The sequence below is a fragment of the Nerophis lumbriciformis genome, linkage group LG09 (genome assembly GCF_033978685.3).
Source record: "Nerophis lumbriciformis linkage group LG09, RoL_Nlum_v2.1, whole genome shotgun sequence".
NCBI classification, from domain to species: domain Eukaryota; kingdom Metazoa; phylum Chordata; class Actinopteri; order Syngnathiformes; family Syngnathidae; genus Nerophis; species Nerophis lumbriciformis.
Genome location: NC_084556.2, coordinates 20346365 through 20366583, shown reverse-complemented (window position 1 = coordinate 20366583; position 20219 = coordinate 20346365). Strand labels below are relative to the sequence as shown.

General features: G+C 41.0%; 1 protein-coding gene across 6 annotated transcripts in view; it reads right to left on the bottom strand.

Moving 5' to 3' along the window:
- The window catches only part of ltbp3 (latent transforming growth factor beta binding protein 3), an 86687-nt gene that overhangs the window by 11734 nt on the left and 54734 nt on the right, over window positions 1-20219 (bottom strand). For 2 of the 6 annotated variants that reach the window (XM_061962330.2, XM_061962325.2), the window contains exons 6-22: window positions 18890-19006; window positions 18664-18819; window positions 18046-18153; window positions 17950-17963; window positions 17792-17861; window positions 17538-17615; window positions 11773-11901; window positions 10994-11125; window positions 10789-10917; window positions 10592-10711; window positions 5831-5953; window positions 5544-5666; window positions 5317-5436; window positions 4883-5011; window positions 2301-2471; window positions 1949-2029; window positions 1193-1321 (exon numbers count right to left, since the gene is read on the bottom strand). In XM_061962330.2, coding sequence (XP_061818314.1) covers window positions 1193-1321; window positions 1949-2029; window positions 2301-2471; window positions 4883-5011; window positions 5317-5436; window positions 5544-5666; window positions 5831-5953; window positions 10592-10711; window positions 10789-10917; window positions 10994-11125; window positions 11773-11901; window positions 17538-17615; window positions 17792-17861; window positions 17950-17963; window positions 18046-18153; window positions 18664-18819; window positions 18890-19006 — 1929 coding nt within the window. The remainder of the gene's footprint in view (window positions 1-1192; window positions 1322-1948; window positions 2030-2300; window positions 2472-4882; window positions 5012-5316; window positions 5437-5543; window positions 5667-5830; window positions 5954-10591; window positions 10712-10788; window positions 10918-10993; window positions 11126-11772; window positions 11902-17537; window positions 17616-17791; window positions 17862-17949; window positions 17964-18045; window positions 18154-18663; window positions 18820-18889; window positions 19007-20219) is intronic. The other 4 variants (XM_061962327.2, XM_061962326.2, XM_061962329.2 and 1 more) reach the window with 4 other exon arrangements.

Genomic DNA, 20219 nt, shown 5'->3' with positions numbered 1-20219 from the left:
AGAGGCGAGAACAGATTAATAGTAAAAAAAAAAAAAAAGTCTGATTTTACGGTTAAAAAATGGCTGGTCAATCGCCAGAATTACTGTTTGAATATAAAAAAATAAAAGTGCTACCGTTTTTCCATTCACAGTAACATTTACATTAATGACTAAATATTTTACAGTAAAAAAAGCAGGCAGCTCAGTTGCGATAATTTTACTGTAAAGATAATAGTGGTAGTGTTTTCCATTTAAAGTTAATAAAACAAAAATAAAACAACAACACCGTAACTGTTACGATAAAATTCTGGCGACTGAGCTGCCCAATTCTTTAGCATAAAATCAACAGAGGTTTTTTTACAGATAATTCCAACCATCCACCATTTTCTATTGCTTGTCCCTCTCGAGGTGAAGGGGGTGCTGGAGCCAATCCCAGCTGCACTCGGGCGGAAGGCGGCGTACACTTTGGACAAGTCACCACCTCATCACAGGGCCAACACAGATAGACAACATTCACACTCACATTCACACACTAGGGCCAATTTAGTGTTGCCAATCAACCTATCCCCAGGTGCATGTCTTTGGAGGTGGGAGGAAGCCGGAGTACCCGGAGGGAACCCACGCAGTCACGGGGAGAACATGCAAACTCCACACAGAAGGACCATATTGTGAGGCACACACACTAACCCCTGTTTCACCGTGCTGCCCTACAGAGAATACAACAGTGTCAAAATATATGTTTTCTTTTTACATTTAATTTCACATTTGCAACAACCATAGCCCAAGGTCACTACAGTTGCTGGTAGAAGTAGTTAACAAATTTAGTCACGTGGTAAAAAATTTGATTTTGAAGGAAATACTTAGCCTCACCCAGACTACCTCCACCCAATTATATAAATACATAAATAATTTATTTAATGTTCCCACTCACTTGAACATACACTTTCTATTTATTATTAACAATTTATTATTACATTGTTACACTTTTATTTAAGTTTTATAGTTTCGTTTTGTTAACTAAAAAACATGTCATCTTACATTCAGGGTCTATTGTTTACACAAGCAAACCAGAATGTGGCGTCAAGTAAATAAACAATAGAGCAAAATTATGAACCCAATTTATTTTTTGTTGAATTCACTGTCATGTGTTATACTGATATGACGCTAAGCTATGAACATAGAGTAGTAGCACTGCAGCACTTCAGACACCTACCAATGCACTCCAGAAGGTTGCTGTCATAGTAGAAGCCCTGTTGACAGTAGCACTCATAACCTGGCTGCGTGTTCTGACAGCGGCCCTTCTTACAGATTTCATCAGCGAACAAGGAACACTCGTCAATATCTGTAAAAAGAAGAAGGCGATGACAACTGTAATAATTATGCAAGTGTCACAAACAGGGCCGGCCCCTAAACACTATGGTTGTGTAAGGTGACAAACAAAATATTCTTTAGGGCAGTGGTCCCCAACCACCGGGCCGCGGCCCGGTACCGGTCTGTGGATCGATTGGTACCTGGCCGCACAAGAAATAAACAAAAAAAACATTTTTTTATTTTTATTTTTTTATTATTTTTATTAAATCAACATAATAAACACAAGATACACTTACAATTAGTGCAACAACCCAAAAAACTTCCCTCCCCCATTTATAATCATTCACACAAAAGGGTTGTTTCTTTCTGTTATTAATATTTCTGGTTCCTACATTATATATCGATATAGATCAATACAGTCTGCAGGAATACAGTCCGTAAGCACACATGATTGTATATTTTTATGACAAAAAAAATAAAAAATAAAAAAATAAAAACTATAACCTTTACCCCCCCGGTCCGTGGGACAAATTTTCAAGCGTTGACCGGTCTGCAATTACAAAAAGATTGGGGACCACTGCTTTAGGGCACGGGTCCTCGGGAACAGTTTAAAACAGGCGAGGCAGAAAAAGTGCAACAGAGACGACACAAAACTTACCCTGGTATGCAGGCCGGCTATACATGAGTCCTTCGTCATAGTAGAGACCCTGCCCGTTTGGACACAGGAAGTGGAACTCCGCTGGACAACAAAACAGATTTAATAGAGACATTACATGATCATAAGCAATTTGTGCTAAACCTTTACCCAAAAGCAATATGGGGCTAGAAATTCACGGTCATGTGTATCCCAACATGCATTCTTTAAATATTCATTTTTAACGACCATGTATACGTACCGCAAACAAAACAATCAGTGTGGACTAATGAGGTCATCTCAGATTAACTTTTGAATGACAATGAATCTATAAAAAGAGAATATACAGTAGCTATCAAAAATGCTCTGGTTGTACCTGAGTGAGAAACGGGGCATGGGTAGATCTCACAGTGGTCCCCCCACCCCACCCCAATGGAGCAGCAGCACTCCTGCTTGGTGACGTTGGTGGCCAGGACGCTGTCGCAGAACACGGTGTCATCTAAATTCAGGTAGCACTCCTTCTTCTCATCCATTAGCATTTCAACTGCTGGAAGACCAAATATAGGCAATCACATGACTAGACTTCGAACAACACGGTTACACGTAATGTAATATATTGGTATGCTAGGCTGTGTCATAAACGCAAAGCTTAATTCCTTTCCTGCCTCAACATTGACATTTCCTTGCATTTCACACTTGAGCTGAACAAAAATAAATTGCCATCTCAATTCACAATCAAACATAATTTCTTCAGCATTGTTATGCATCTATTGTTTTCCCCGTACTTGTTCTGTTATCTGTTTACGCTGTGTGTGGTGCTGCTATTCCCACTGTCCTGTAAACTGTATATCAGGGGTGTCAAATGTACAGTCGATCCGGTTTTACCCGGCCTGTGAGATGCGTTTGCTAAGTATAAAAATTAGTTGAACTTTTTGAATGAAAGAAACTGCGGTTCTTAAATGCGTCAACTGGATGTCTTGTCTTGATTGTAAAAGATGTTGTTGATAATGTAACCTGTGACATTTTACCCAAATAAATAGAGATGTCCGATAATATCGGACTGCCGATATTATCGGCCGATAAATGCTTTAAAATGTAATATCGGAAATTATCGGTATCGGTTTCAAAAAGTAAAATGTATGACTTTTTAAAACGCCGCTGTACGGAGTGGTACACAGACGTAGGGAGAAGTACAGAGCGCCAATAAACCTTAAAGGCACTGTCTTTGCGTGCCGGCCCAAGCACATAATATCTACGGCTTTTCACACACACAAGTGCATGCAAGGCATACTTGGTCAACAGCCATACAGGTCACACTGAGGGTGGTCGTATGAACAACTTTAACACTGTTACAAATAGGCGCCACACTGTGAACCCACACCAAACAAGAATGACAAACACATTTCGGGAGAACATCCGCACCGTAACACAACATAAACACAGCAGAACAAATACCCAGAAACCCTTGCAGCACTAACTCTTCCGGGATGCTACAATATACACCCCCCGCTTCCCCCCACTCCCCACCCCAACCCTGTCCACCTCAACCTCTCTCAGGGAGAGCATGTCCCAAATTCCAAACTGCTGTCTTGAAAAAAAATAATGCACTTTGTGACTTCAATAATAAATATGACAGTGCCATGTTGGCATTTTTTTCCATAACTTGAGTTGATTTATTTTGGAAAATTGTTTAATGCATCCAGCGGGGCATCACAACAAAATTAGGCATAATAATGTGTTAATTCCACGACTGTATATATCGGTATCGGTTGATATCGGAATCGGTAATTAAGAGTTGGACAATATCGGAATATCGGCAAAACAGCCATTATCGGACATCTCTACAAATAAATGGTTTTGACAATCTGTATATTTCGCGTAGTACTTATGAGTACTGGGGACACATTTTCTAGGCGCATATTAATATGCTAAAATAAAATGTATCCCCTTCTAACTTCATGTGTGAAGTTTTCTTTCGGCACTCGGACAAATTGTTAAAGCCCAAAGCGGCCCCCCAGTCAAAAAGTTTGGACACCCCAGGTTTGACTTTGAGTCTGCGACTTAACAAATTTGGGTATCAATCCAATACCAAGTAGTTACAAAGGCAGTATTGGTAATACCAATGCTGATACTTAAAATCTTCAAGCCCATTAAGTGATTATTTTTTTATCACAATTATAATCAGACATACCGTATTTTTCGGAGTATAAGTCGCACTGGAGTATAAGTCGCACCTGCCGAAAATGCATAATAAAGAAGGAAAAAAACATTATGCAACTTTCATAAACTATGAAAAAAACTGCGACTTATAGTCCGAAAAATACGGTACTACTCAGTGGCCTAGTGGTTAGAGTGTCCGCCCTGAGATCGGTAGGTTATGAGTTCAAACCCCAGCCGAGTCATACCAAAGACTATAAAAATGGGACCCATTACCTCCCTGCTTGGCACTCAGCATCAAGGGTTGGAATTGGGGGTTAAATCACCAAAAATTATTCCCGGGCGCGGCCACTGCTGCTGCCCACTGCTCCCCTCACCTCCCAGGGGGTGGACAAGGGGATGGGTCAAATGCAGAGGACAGATTTCAACACACCTAGTGTGTGTGTGACAATCATTGGTACTTTAACTTTAACTTTAACAAAAACACAGGATGGCACCATGGTGTACCCCGCTTTCCGCCTGAATGCAGCTGGGATAGGCTCCAGCACCCCCTGCGACCCTGAAAGGGACAAGCGGGAGAGAATGGATGGATGGACTTACTAAAATGGTTTCTTATTCAAACCCCCCCCCCGCCACACAGTTTCTTTGGGGACTTGCTATTTTCAGTGCTTTAAACGTATACAAGCCTACAGATTTGGTTTGATCTGAGTCTGGGATAGGGAGTAATCTAATGTCCCGGCCTGGTTAAAGCTCCGGGATGAACGCGAGCCTCAAGAAATGCTGTGGGGAATTGAAGCTTACCCTCGCAGCTGTGTTTGTCATTCGAGAGGACATAGCCGTGATTGCAGACACACACATAGGAGCCCGGCCTGTTCTCACAGGAGCCATACGGCTGGCAAAGACCTCTGTCGGCGGCACATTCGTCTATGTCTGAAAGGGAAACAACACCAGATCTCAGTTTGTGATTCCTGTCCAAACACCATCTGAGTTGATAATGAATGTTTTTTTTTGCAGATTACAGTAGGAAAACATTGGGTTATTGTTGTATTTGCTCAGACAATTTAAATATAGACCTCAATGACAAATAATAGTTATGCAACACAAGAGGAAATGCTCTTTCCTATAGAGAAACAAAGCTTTACACTGCATTACAATCCTAGGTTCCATTAATGAATAATCATTAGCAATAAACTGGGAAGCATCACGCAGGTCACTTAGGATTTAAGATGATCGACCTTGGCAGCGTCGGCCTCCAATCAGAGTGTGACCCTTCTGGCACTCGCAGCTGTACGAGCCCATATTGTTGATACATCGTCCCCTTTGACAGTTTGATGGCCTTTCGCACTCATTGATATCTGGAGGGACAACAATGGGACATAATGCAAGTTGCTAGAAATGGAGATGGCCGAAGTAAATGATGGACTTTTATGCGAACTATAAAGTAGAGGTGAATAATTCATGCCTTCACAGTGACTGCCTTCCTGCGTGCGCTGGTAACCCGGGTAGCACTGACACTGGAAGGATCCCTCAGTATTGATGCAGTGACCGTACGCACAGAGTCTGACATCCTCACACTCGTCGATGTCTGCGCACCGCAAAAGTCAGGTACAATTATTTTGATAGCATTATTAATGAAACAAAACTAGAACGTGTTCAAGAAAAAAAAAATGCTGTGCTGCAAAATATGAAGTAGACATATGTCACTATGGCAACCTGTGTGTGTTGCGTTCCACTCATCAATTTACTAACCACTGCAGCCCTTGCTGTCAACAGATGGTAGGAATCCCTCATTACATAAGCAGCGGTACGTTCCAGAAAGGTTCTCACATCTCCCGTTAGAACAGATACCAGGTTTTTGGCACTCGTTTATGTCTGGTGGAAAAACACATAAAGATTTGTTGTTAATTTATGTCTGGTTATTTTCTGAACTCCGAGTGGATGCGAGATCATCACATAGAAACGTAATGCCTCTATGCGGGTATTACAAGAATGTTTTGAATTGAATAATAAATCAAATATATAAATGAGTCTGGGGCTTGGCAGAGCACGTGCAATCAAACAACTCCTACCCAAGCGAGTCAGAGCTTTTCTTTCAGTCACTCACAACCATATGTATGTACAAACGACCTGGACAGATGCATCCATGACAAAAATATCTGCTGGAAAAAAGTGTTTCTTTATCAAGGCTTTTTTCCAGTCGCGCATACACACTTACACACGCACACACAGACATACACACGCACAGACACGCACGGTGACCTGGAGAGATAAATTAATTACACCAACACCCGCTTAAAAAATAGAGATTTTCTTTTGTTCATTCACTCGCTCACACACAAGTGACCTGGAGAAATTAATTAATTACGCAAGAGACTTTCTGGGGGAAATAAATAATATTTTTTAAGCTTTTCCAGAGCTTTTCTTCCAGTCACTCACATGTGCTAGTGACATGGAAAGATGCATCCATGACACAGCGATCAGCTTGGGGAAAAAAACAAATTTTTCAGAGCCTTTCTTACGGTCACTCACATACACAGACAGCAGTGACCTGGAGAGGTGCACCCATGGCACGAAGACCCACTGCAAAAAAGGAGCTTTTAATTTTTCAGAGCTTTTCTTCCGTTCACTCACTTGCACACATACACAGTCGACCCGGAGAGATTAATCCATTACACAAAAAACATGCTGGGGGACGAAAGGGATTTTCTTTTTTAGAACTTCTCCTTTATTTGCTCACTTACAAACACATTAGCATGCACACACACAGACCCACAAGTGACCTGGAGGGATTAGTCTATTACACAAAAACCTGCTGGGGAACAAGATAGCTTTTCTTTTTCCCAAAAACAGACATTAGTGACCTGGAGAGATGCACTCATGACACTAAAACCCTCTTGAAAAATGAGCTCTTCTTCCGTTCACTCACTCACACTCACTCACTCAAGTGACTTGGAGACATTAAACCTTTACACAAAAGACCTACTGGGGGGAAAAAAATTGCTTTTGTTTTTCATAGCTTTTTTTCAGTTCGCACGTACACATATACAGGTAAAAGCCAGTAAATTAGAATATTTTGAAAAACTTGATTTATTTCAGTAATTGCATTCAAAAGGTGTAACTTGTACATTATATTTATTCATTGCACACAGACTGATGCATTCAAATGTTTATTTCATTTAATTTTGATGATTTGAAGTGGCAACAAATGAAAATCCAAAATTCTGTGTGTCACAAAATTAGAATATTACTTAAGGCTAATACAAAAAAGGGATTTTTAGAAATGTTGGCCAACTGAAAAGTATGAAAATGAAAAATATGAGCATGTACAATACTCAATACTTGGTTGGAGCTCTTTTTGCCTCAATTACTGTGTTAATGCGGCGTGGCATGGAGTCGATGAGTTTCTGGCACTGCTCAGGTGTTATGAGAGCCCAGGTTGCTCTGATAGTGGCCTTCAACTCTTCTGCGTTTTTGGGTCTGGCATTCTGCATCTTCCTTTTCACAATACCCCACAGATTTTCTATGGGGCTAAGGTCAGGGGAGTTGGCGGGCCAATTTAGAACAGAAATACCATGGTCCGTAAACCAGGCACGGGTAGATTTTGCGCTGTGTGCAGGCGCCAAGTCCTGTTGGAACTTGAAATCTCCATCTCCATAGAGCAGGTCAGCAGCAGGAAGCATGAAGTGCTCTAAAACTTGCTGGTAGACGGCTGCGTTGACCCTGGATCTCAGGAAACAGAGTGGACCGACACCAGCAGATGACATGGCACCCCAAACCATCACTGATGGTGGAAACTTTACACTAGACTTCAGGCAACGTGGATCCTGTGCCTCTCCTGTCTTCCTCCAGACTCTGGGACCTCGATTTCCAAAGGAAATGCAAAATTTGCTTTCGTCAGAAAACATGACTTTGGACCACTCAGCAGCAGTCCAGCTCTTTTTTTCCTTAGCCCAGGTGAGACGCTTTTCGCGCTGTTTCTTGGTCAACAGTGGCTTGACACGAGGTATGCGGCAGTTGAAACCCATGTCTTTCAAGCGTCTCTTGGTGGTGGATCTTGAAGCACTGACTCCAGCAGCTGTCCACTCCTTCTGAATCTCCCCCACATTTTTGAATGGGTTTTTTTTCACAATCTTGACCAGGGCGCGGTGATCCCTATCGCTTGTACACTTTTTCTGACCACAGTTTTTCCTTCCCTTTGCCTCTCCATTAATGTGTTTGGACACAGAGCTCTGAGAACATCCAGCCTCTTCAGCAATAACCTTTTGTGTCTTTCCCTCCTTGTGCAATGTGTCGATGGTTGCCTTTTGGACAGCTGTCAAATCTGAAGTCTTCCCCATGTTTGTGTAGGCTTCAGAACTGGACTGAGAGACCATTTAAAGCCCTTTGCAGGTGTTTTGAGTTAATCAGCTGATTAGTTTGTGGCACCAGGTGTCTTCAAAATTTAACCCTTACACAATATTCTAATTTTGTGACACACGGAATTTTGGATTTTCATTTGTTGCCACTTCAAATCATCAAAATTAAATGAAATAAACATTTGAATGCATCAGTCTGTGTGCAATGATAAAATATAATGTACAAGTTACACCTTTTGAATGCAATTACTGAAATAAATCAAGTTTTTCAAAATATTCTAATTTACTGGCTTTTACCTGTACACACACAAGTGACCTGGAGAGATTATTCCAAGACCTGCTGGGGAATTTTTTTTCTTCTATTTTTCAAAGATTTTCTCCCAGTCACTCACACACACCAGTGACTTGGAAAGATGCTATGGCGTCACATTAGTGCCAAAAATCCGAGCGCATAAAAACTGTTATCGCGCGCTGATCCTCCACTTCGTGCGCGCGCGCGACACCATTTTGCGCGCGCGACACCATTTTGCGCGCGCGTGGTGCCTTTTTGCGCGCGCGTGGTGCCTTTTTGCGCGCGCGGTGCCTTTCTGTGAGCGCGCGGTGCCTTTCTGTGAGCGCGCGGTGCCTTTCTGCGCGCGGTGCCTTTCTGCGCGCGCGCGACGCCTTTCTGCGCGCTCTCTGTGTACTCCTGGCATCTCTTCTCGCGCTGTCACGTTTCTTTTTGGCACTTTGGGGGCGGGTATGCTTAGACGGCCCCTTCTTTCTGATTGGTCAGGCGAAAAATGCTGAATAATGCTCAGAGCCAATCAGAAGTATAGCAGGGCGGGTCATCGTCAATATGTATAAAGATTTACGGAGGAAGAAGTGGATAAAAAAATGTTGCGCGCTGATGAAGGTTATTTCATACCACATAAACACAATACAGGGTAATACAAAATGTGACCCAAATAAATAATAAGACAACAAACACCATAATCACATCTTTCAGCCAGAACTGGTCCACCAGCAATAACATCCAACCATAACATTATTTTATAATTTCACTTCTTCTTGAACATTTGTTTTCTAATTTATGGAATTTCTTTTGATTAACCATAAAATTAATGAAATAATCTTTGAATTTTGTTTTTAAAATGTTAAAAATAGCTTTTAATAATGTATTCTGAAACATCCATCCATCCATTTTCTACCGCTTATTCCCTTTGGGGTCGCGGGGGGCGCTGGAGCCTATCTCAGCTACAATCGGGCGGAAGGCGGGGTACACCCTGGACAAGTCGCCACCTCATCGCAGGGCCATATCTACATGTAATAAGATTTGTAACAAGGCAAACCGTTAAATTGGTCGAAAATCGAGCAAGTTATGGTAATTTAATTAGTACATGTACCATTGACATCAATGTAATGATTGAGGCTAGATGTCCGAGGTAAGATTGCTATGCTGGAGAATCATTGGTCATATGAAAAATGCTCACAGCCAATCAGAAAGGCGGGGCCGTCTAAGCATACCCGCCCCCAAAGTGCCAAAAAGAAACATGACAGCGCGAGTAGAGATGCCAGGAGTACACAGAGAGCGCGCAGAAAGGCACAGCGCGCCCACAGAAAGGCACCGCGTGCGCGCAAAAAGGCACCACGCGCGCGCAAAATGGTGTCGCGCGCGCACGAAGTGGAGAATCAGCGCGCGATAACAGTTTTTATGCGCTCGGATTTTTGGCACTAATGTGACGCCATAAGATGCATCCTTGACACAGAGTCCCACTGGACAAAAGTATATCAAAGTTTGGGCAAGTTACCAAACAATCGCTGAGAAGTTACGATGCTAATATTAAGATAATGTTGATCTCTGAGCCATTAAATTGTCAAGCAGCTTAGAAATATGATATACCTTATTTTTCGGACTATAAGTCGCAGTTTTTTCATAGTTTGGCCAGGCTCCAGTGCGACTTATATATGTTTTTTTCCTTCTTTATTATGCATTTTCGGCAGGTGCGACTTATACTCCGAAAAATACGGTACTTTAATATTGTAATTTTGTACCACTTGCTAATTGTGTTAAAAAAAAAAAAAAAATTCTATAAATTGAAAAATAGTCATCCTATTTTCAGGGTGTCTAATATTCCGGTTAACAGGGTGTTTATTCAATGCAGTCTCTACTTACCGTAGCAGATTCCAGCGCGGACCTCATGGCCAGGCAAACAGGGAACACACTCAAAGGAGCCCGGCGTGTTCTCACATTGCTCATTCGGACAAGTGTCTGGACTCAAACACTCATTTATATCTAAAAGAAGTCCGGTCCCCAAAATGTTAAGACCAGCGTACATGTTGAATGTTTTGCTGTGTTTGGAGTGGTTTTACCTTCACAAACTGGGTGACGGTGTGACTTGCTCCTAAAGCCGCTGTGACAGTCACATTTATAAGAACCTGGCAAGTTGACACACTGGCCTCCAGCGCCGCATATGTCGTGCTTGGAGCACTCATTCACATCTGCAAAACGGACAAGACACATAGTAAATGCATGATTTGACACCCCCAAAAAAATGGAGTCATCAGCTAGACTTACCAACGCACTTAAGCCTCCCATGCTGCACCATGTGTTTATAACCTGGGCGACAGTGACATTTGTAGCCGCCCTCGGTGTTCACGCAAAGGCCTCTGCCTTGACCGCAAGGCTCCGACTCACATTCATTATCATCTGGAAAGGAAATAAATCATCAAAACTTAAGACAGTATGTAAAACATATTGATCCTGTATCCTGTTTATTATTGTGATGCAATAATAATGTACAATTGTATTGCAGTTGCTGAAATAAGAAACATATCACTGAGCATTATCTTTTTAGGCAACACTGTTGTTGTATTAGATCTGATGAGACTGTGCGGTGCATGTTATGTACAGTAGGAAAGGGATTCATGGGGCCCCATTTGTCGCGGTTTACCTTACACATGAAAGGTGACAAACAGGGAGGATGGGGGGTGGATGAATAGAGTAGCCGAGTGATGAATATCGTAAAATGTGTTTCGTCACAGTTCCAACTTTAACCGCAGCGTCAGTTATTATGTAGAGTGGCGCTTCCCATCCTTTTCAGCAAACTGCATTGCAAAATGATTAACCCCCCCACCTTCCTCTCACGTGAGTTGCACCCAGGAATGGAGCCATTTGAATCCCTTCCCTACTGTAGCACACATTAATCAGCTACCAAATGTGATGGGAAAATGCAGCTTGAATAAAAAAGTAACAGGATGCAAAAGGCATGCATGCACGTGTCCTGGCACTACTATTCCACCCTAAAAATGTTTCCAGGTGTGCACATCCTCGCTGGAGCAACCGGGGTCTCTTACCCTCACAGATGTTCCTCTGCGGGTTGAGACGGTAGCCGGGGTGACAGTGACAGATGTGGCCGTTCAGGGTGTTCTCACATTCTCCATGACCACAAATGTTCCTGCTTAGCCTACATTCATCTGTCTCTGCTTCAGGGAGGGAACACACAACATTCTACTAGCGTCTAATGGCAGTTACACTTACAGTTAAGCACAAAACTATTTATAGCCTGGACCAAATGTGTTGAGTTGAAGCAGTTGTTTTACTTGGTGACTGAGTGTCTTTCAGCAGGAAAGTGGCAAAAGGCTAAGATTTTTTCACATTTATTTCACTTATCTTATTGAACCGTTTTAAAGGATTCTGGTGACTTATGGTGGAACCGTACTTTTTGGGGAATTTTGCCAATCTTTTACAATCATTATGAGACAAGGACACACGTCTTTTTTTAACGATTTTAACGATGATAAAAAACGCTTGAAAGATGCGACTAATGGGAGTCGTCGTCGTAACCTTCAAAGCCCTCTAAAATAACTTCAAAACGCTCCAGCAACGTTTATATAAACGCTGCAAGTCTATATATAATGTAGTAACAGACACCTTCATAACAATATGTAATATGTTCAATATTTATCGTATTTTGATCATTTTAATCATTTCCGGGACTGATTTCTTTCCCGTATTGATTTCTGTTTCCATAGCAGCAAACGTCTGACTTCTGGCCACATGTGTGATCCTACTTCCAGAATTACACACGCGTGTGTGTTCTAATCATGGCAGACTTGGTAACAGACAACAAAGATGACTATTTCCAGACAAATTAGGATTTACGACATTATACTTTTGAAGCTAAATATACTGCTGCTTATAGAATGGTAAATGGGTTATACTTGTATAGCGCTTTTCTACCTTTAAGGTACTCAAAGCGCTTTGACACTATTTCCATATTCACCCATTCACACACTGATGGTGGGAGCTGCCATGCAAGGCCCTAACCACGACCCATCAGGAGCAAGGGTGAAGTGACCCAAGGACACAACGGACGTGACAAGGTTGGTAGAAGGTGGGGATCGAACCAGGAACCCTCAGGTTGCTGGCATGGCCACTCTCCCAACCGCGCCACGCCGTCCCCATAGAAGCGAGCACAAAGGAAGAGTGAGACGTTGGAGCAGACTGAAGCCGGGAGAGGGGGATGAAAGTGAATTTGACGCTATAAATATGGAACTTGGAGACAGGCTATTTTGACATAAATGGATTGCTTACCCAAAATCAACAGGAAACGTACATGGCCAGCTGGACCAGACAAACTGTCCATCGAGTGAGTCACTTTAATATCGATCATGATACACGCAGTACGTCATGTGTGTTAGTACAACTACAGTACATACACTGTCTGGCTAGCTGTATACAAACAAAACATGAAATATGGGCTAATACTTTACAGATACTGTAATACGATTGTTCATGTTTTTCAGTCAGTACAAATTGGTGTCGTATCACAGTGTAGTGTATTACAAACTCAAACGCGTTTCGTGTTGACGTAGAAGCAAGCTTATCTCTTGCCGTAGCTAGCTTTTACGGCTAATACCAAAGCATGCCAATGTGTTACTACGATAGAGTTCCTCAGTGTTTGCTCTTACAATTTGATTGATTGATTGAAACTTTTATTAGTAGATTGCACAGTGAAGTACATATTCCGTACAATTGACCACTAAATGGTAACATCCGAATAAGTTTTTCAACTTGTTTAAGTCGGGGTCCACTTAAATTGATTCATGATACAGATATTTACTATTTTCATAATACAGTCATCACACAAGTTAATCATCACAGTATATACATTTAATTATTTACATTATTTACAATAACAGTGTCGCTACAGCTAGGTTATTATACATATTACGGAACGTAAATTAAGTATTGTTGACGGTTTTTGAAAGCATTTTTAAAGTGATTTAGAGGTAGAATTGATTGCTCCCATTATCTACATTGCTGGCCACCTAGAACGAGCTGATTTTTATATGTTAGAAAGCGCAAAAAACTAAAACATTTTGTCTTCTTGTCTCTCACAATGATTGTGAATAGGCAAAATTCCCCAAAAAAGTGAATTTGCCCTTTAAGCCGAAAACGCTGTGCAATAGTGTGGATTCTGGCTGCGCGCCTTCAGCCAAGATGGTTGGAGCTACCTTTAAACGTGGGCGTTCCCTGTGATAATTCAATGACGACAGCCTTCTTCTTTGTATACGTATATTTTACTGAGTTTAAATTCAGGGAACACAATAACAAACTGGCCACTGCCGTTCACATATTAGACTGACTGCAGGAGCCCGCGCATAGAGCAATGCATGCAGGGAGGTACCGTAAATACATTAAAAGAGTGGCTGAACCGTAAGTACCATAATAATGCGCAATGCAAAAACAGAACATTTACACCCTGTTAAATCTGGCCTTCCGCGTATTCTCCCATCGACTTGAGTACTTTCGCTCCTCCTGCTTCTGAGGCCGCAATAAGTCCAGCGCCCCTAAAAGGTGAAACATTATATTGCACTTGAAGTTTGGATGCAGTGTACACCACACATAGTAAAATGACTGAAGAAAACTTCCAGAAAACTATCAAATCTTTTCTAAATGTTTCAACTGATACACTTGGAAACAGGACAACAGGAACATAATACCACTCTAAATTAACATTCAAAAGTGAAAATGCAGATCATTTACTTGCTTTGTTTCTGCACAAGTGGAAGAAATGAAGGACGTACAGCGCAAGACAGCAGAGTATATATAGCATTTGGACATCCTGGGTCGTTCAATGCATACAACGATTTCGGCTGGACAGTGATTAGGGAAACAACAATTACTGGTATTAATGATAAACTGCTGTAAAAACCCCGGCGGTTAGTATTACCGTTTAAAATTAAAATGATTGTGAAATCGTGATTAATAACCGCACTTAAATAAACTCAAGGACCGGTGATACTGCTGATCTCCTGCAGACGCAAGCTAATCGCTAAGTGGCTTACATGCTAACATGAATACACAAGACACATGACAAAATACAAATATCTTAACACTAAAGTAACAAGAATCCCAGCAGACACAAGGATGATACATATATGATTTTTAAAATTGACTTCTAAACAACGTTGCAAAATAGTTGTATTAGTAAATTGAGACAACATTGATGTCTAACGTTGGACACATACAATATATAGCACAGCCTGCATGGATTCAGCCTTTTCAAATTTAAAGTGTTACATTTTTCATGGATTTTAATGATATTCACAAATGTTGGTAAAATTCCATGTTCAATGATTTTCACACAACCAAGAAAAAAAGGTGTCATGCCAGAAGTCCACCTCATTAGTAATGAGCTTGCCCTTAATTCAGGACTTAAGCACTTATTCGGAGTGGGAGAATAGGGATAAGAGAAACGTGCATAGCTTCAAGCGTGTAAAAAAAACCACGTAAGCGCAAACTGTAGAATAGGGCCTTAATAGTGTAAACTAGAGAATACGTTTTCAAAATCTGAGGCAGTCCTCCCCTGGGAGACGCCAGAAGACTTCAGGGGAGGCGCAGCAGCATAAGAAAAATAAAGACATTTTTTTCTGTGAATATCCAGAGAATTGAATCGATCAGATGATGGTAGAGCTTTTGCTTCTTGATCTGTTTGCGCTCAAGACTAGATAGGACAACCCATTCATCACCAACAAATTCTCTTTAACTCAACATCAAGCCAGGCTATATATAAATATAACTTTGGGTTTAACTGTAAACTCACTGGGCGCCTTATGGGGTACACTTTGTTAGTACTCTGGGAGGACAATTTGATTAATGTGCAGCTTCATAATGACAATACACTTGCCATAAAACATATTTTTTACTGATCGTTATTGAGCTGTCATGCTTGTAGAAGCCATTAAAATCAACCAGTGAGTTTATACTGTATGTTCAATGTTTAAACTCCCTCTGTGAGTTTCCTACTACAGCAGCAACAAGAGCACACGTGGGACAAATAAAGCATAGAAAGCAAAAAAGACTAAAGAAGAATTTGTTTGGCAACATGCTGAACAAGTTTGCACTGATCAGGCAACAATTTTCTTCTATGAAACATAAGAATATGAAATGTATTTGAAAACGTGTTCAAATACCTTTAAACCTAGAGCAGACAAAATGACCCATTTGCTTGCTAATACAAATTAAATGTATCATATTTCCTCATATAGTGGCCGGGGGTGCTGTTGTGCTGAGTCTGTTCCTGTTTCTGGTCGTTAGGGATAATATTTCATAAAAAGATCCACTTTGTTTTTGTTTTGATGCTTGAGTTTGAAAACAAGGTGTGCCAAAGAGAAATTGATTACATTTACACTTATTCATGTCAATCAAATGTATTAAACACATTATTATTATTATTAGCATTATTAGTATAGGTTAGTGTTTTGAAATAAAGCCTGTTTCTCGACTAATTGTTTTGCTGTAAGTGTAGCGGCTCTGCGTTGTGTATTGATCTTCCCCTACTGCCACCACTGCGAGCAGGTCGCGAACCCACGTCGCCCGATTGAAAGGTACAGTAAGTGTGCTAGCCACTAGGCTAAAAGCTCGAGCGGCCAGCACACTCTTTTGAAGTTGTCAGGGAGTGAGGTTTACCAATGTACGCATGGTCCAGCCAGCCTGGCTGGCACTTAGTTACATAAGCAAAAATTTGAGTAACAAGCATCCCCGCCGTTTTGGTGGGGTAGTAAACACAGTGAACCCCTATAAGATCCGACCAAATCATCCGGTTTTACTTGCCATGCTTACAGCTAGAAAGGGACATAACTTTGTTTTCCAACCACGGGAAGGAAAAAAGTGAGTGTGAAGGACAGTGCGGAGAAGAAAAAGTGAATGACAATCTTTGAATTAAAGAAATAAATCATTACAAACATGTAGCAGACATGACGAAGCAGTTGGAGTGTATCACTGCTGGTCTGCATCATGAGTCAGAATGAGTTTAACACCAGCCAAGACTTTTAAAATATTATCTAAACTGCAGACATGTATTCATAAAAATATAGAGAAGCTCTCTGTTGAATTGACGGTGTGTTTGACAGAGAAGCATCTGGAAGGAGATAACATACAAATCCGCTTTCTAAAGTAAATGCTGTACAGTATTATTAAATTACTTCATAAAACTACAGTAGTTGTTTGTAGTACATTCTATTGAGTTCTTTATGTACAATATTTCTTATGTAAAAGGTTTTTTTTTTGTTTTGTTTTTTTAAAGCATGTTAAAGTTGTGCTGTTTTGGGGACCAAGCACCTATTAATTTGATTTTAATTCATTTCAATAAGCAATGCTGATTTGTGTGTTTTGAATCAAGAGCTATGTCACAGAACCAATCTTAATTGCTTACTCTTAAGTTGAGGTACTACTGTATTAGCATTTCAACTTTTCCCGTTGCATTACACCGTTTTGCTGTAATTTACTTTTAAAATGTAGGTTGATTAAAAAAACTGCGGGCCGCAAAAGTCCCGCCCGGTTGCACTTTGAGTATTTTCGGGGTATCCGTTAACTCCAACTGAAGTTACTAGTATTTTTTAAATGAAGGAAAATTGTCTTGGAATTATAATGCACCTGGCGACTAATAGCATCCAATCAAGTAGGGCCCACTATTAGAGGAAATAAGGTAATACATACTGTAAGAACAGTTAGCTTGACATTTATGAGGACTTAACCCAATGTTATATTTTTACATTTAAAGACTACATTTAAGTCCCTTAAAGGATGGTGGAGAGGTTTGCAGGGAACTTACGTGAAACTTTCGTTTGGGTCTCTAAGGGGTCATTGCCATGGGTCATTCTGATGATGGTGGGAGGGGTGGGTTTGACAACTGCAGACCCCCAAAAAAGTAGAAATGTATTGTACTTTCATTGAAGTAACAACATTGAATACACTTTGATTTGTGCTGACATTTGTCCAAGTCCATAGTGCAATTTACATACATACTGTATCTGCATGGAGACAATAGATGAATATGTTTTGCGTGTGTAAAACTGAGCAATTTACCAGGAACACGAGGACTTTGGGAACTGGTTGGAGCCTGCTGCACAGCGGTTGTTGTCTCTAGTGGCCTCTGCTGGTTTAAAAAGACCATCAGAAATCGTAAAAAAAAAAGCCCAATGCTCTAAGCCCAAGTTACATTATAAAAGCAGGAATAATCTTACCGGCCGCTTTGTTTCTGGAAGGAGAGGGAGGAAAAGTACATTTTATCATTGAGAGTTTTCAATGAGATTGCTGACAAAGTGCAGTGGGGTAGTCACCTTCTTTGTCCGGCTTCCAGGGGAAAGGCAAAGGAGGGATGGCCACAGTTTCTGTTATATTTTGAAGAACACAGCCTTTGCCCGCAGGGCAGATCTTACTAAAGGCAACTGCGTGTCACATAGAGAGAAATGCATTGGTGATTTATATGTTACAATCTTAACATTATGCAAATGAAATGCAGCAAGAAAGGAACAAGATCCATTGATTCACAAAAAAATACAAACCAATAAGTCACAATTTCTGTATGATATTATGTAAAAAAAAAAGCAACGTGTCAACATGCACTATTAATTATTAATCTGCTCTTAAAATAACTGAACTAACTGAATCATTAATTAGTTACAGCTTTCTGTTTCCACAATACACAAATTGCCCACAACATATATATAAAGAACATAATGAGAAAATATACAAAAAGTCTACACTATTGAGAATAGCTTTATTAGTTTGCAGTTGCACATGAACAGGTGTTTACAATATGTTGCACCTCACATGTGGCTAAATGCGTTAAGGTAAATGTTCCGAATATGATGCAGTACAGTTGTACCCTAAAGCAAAATGGCATCATAAACACATTGTGTGTACATATTCTGTATAATGTACTGTATATTACAGACCTGTACCCTCCTGTGGACACCGTTCGCAGTTACGCCCCCAAGCTTTGCCCACAGTGCAGCAGCACATCTCCTTGGTGAGGTGAGTGGGCAGGGCATGCTCGCACCCTCTGACATCGGACGCCATCAAGAAGCATTGGGCCGACTCGGCTGGAGACTCTGACAAAGAACACAACACTTTCACTCCCAGGACCAATTTCAGAATGTTCTATCAGTAATGTCCACTCACCGACACATCGATTCCTCTCCAGGACAAAGCCAGCCTTGCAGGAACATTTGAAGCTTCCCAGTGTGTTCAAACAGTCTCCATTCTGACAGATACCCTGCATGGAGCACTCATTGATGTCTGTAGCGGGCGGGCAAAAACATGGAAAGGTTATTTTGAAACACCGTTGGGTGTGTTTTCTAATCAGTCTATTTGAAACTGTGGATTCAGTAGGCACAGTAGAGTACAGTACAGTGAAATCTTTATGCCTCTGATTGGTTGGGATTTTCCATAGGAAATAATGAAATACAAATAATCAAATCATGTAATAATCACAGTATTTTGCTCATTTTAAGCATTACCGGAACTTTCTTCCTGGGTGCATTGATTTCACAAAGTGGTCAAATGCATGTTTTTGGAATGTGGGAGGAAGCTTAACATGCAAACTCCACACCGGAATAACCCCCAAAAATATTTGAACCCTCGATCTCCTGACTGTGAGGCCAACATTCTAACCATTCATCCACCAAGCAGCCATCATATTCACTTTAAAGAACCATTCAAGGACAGACACAATTATCAGAATTGCATAAACACGACAATTAAAAGAGATATTGAACGAGGAAGTGCAGTACACCCATAGCTCCAGCTGTGGCCAGCTCAAAGTTGGTGGTCACGTGAGTGACTTTTGACCAATAATTTAGGATATAGTCTGAAACCGAGTTGGCCATATTCTCTTTATACACGACCCTGGACTATGGTGTGTTGCCTTAGTCAGGAAGTAATCTTTACCATCAAGTTTAATGTGCCAGTCTTTTATTTTGTTGAGTCCTACAAAGTGTTTACATTGTTAGTTTTATATTTATTACACACTAGCTGTTTGATTGTAATGTGCATTATCTTGTTTGTAGCTTTGATTACCGAATGCTGATTTTTAGCATGTCTATGGCAAATGCAGTGTAAATTAGCATCAAACTAGCGCATATTGAACACTGTGGAGCCTTACAATACTTTTGAGTGCCTTCTTATTGCTTTTTTTGGCATGGAAAATTGTAACATTACCCAGAGGCAGTCGGGCTGAGTCCGCACTGAGTGCTGCTTGACAGCTTGTCTCCCGGCCAAGTGCTAGAGCCGATACCTAGTTTGCAACCGGATGTCACGTCACGTGCAACTAATGGCATCAAAACACAGCTCAGTTTGATTTTACGTGACTCGGTACCCGGTAATACAGACTGACTTCGGTCGGTACCTTTCAAAGTATCGAATTCAGTACTCATCCCTATGGAGAAGACGGTGAGGTAGTGCATGATGGTGGTTTGAAGGCCGGAGTCTCGTGCAACTTTTTATTTGAATT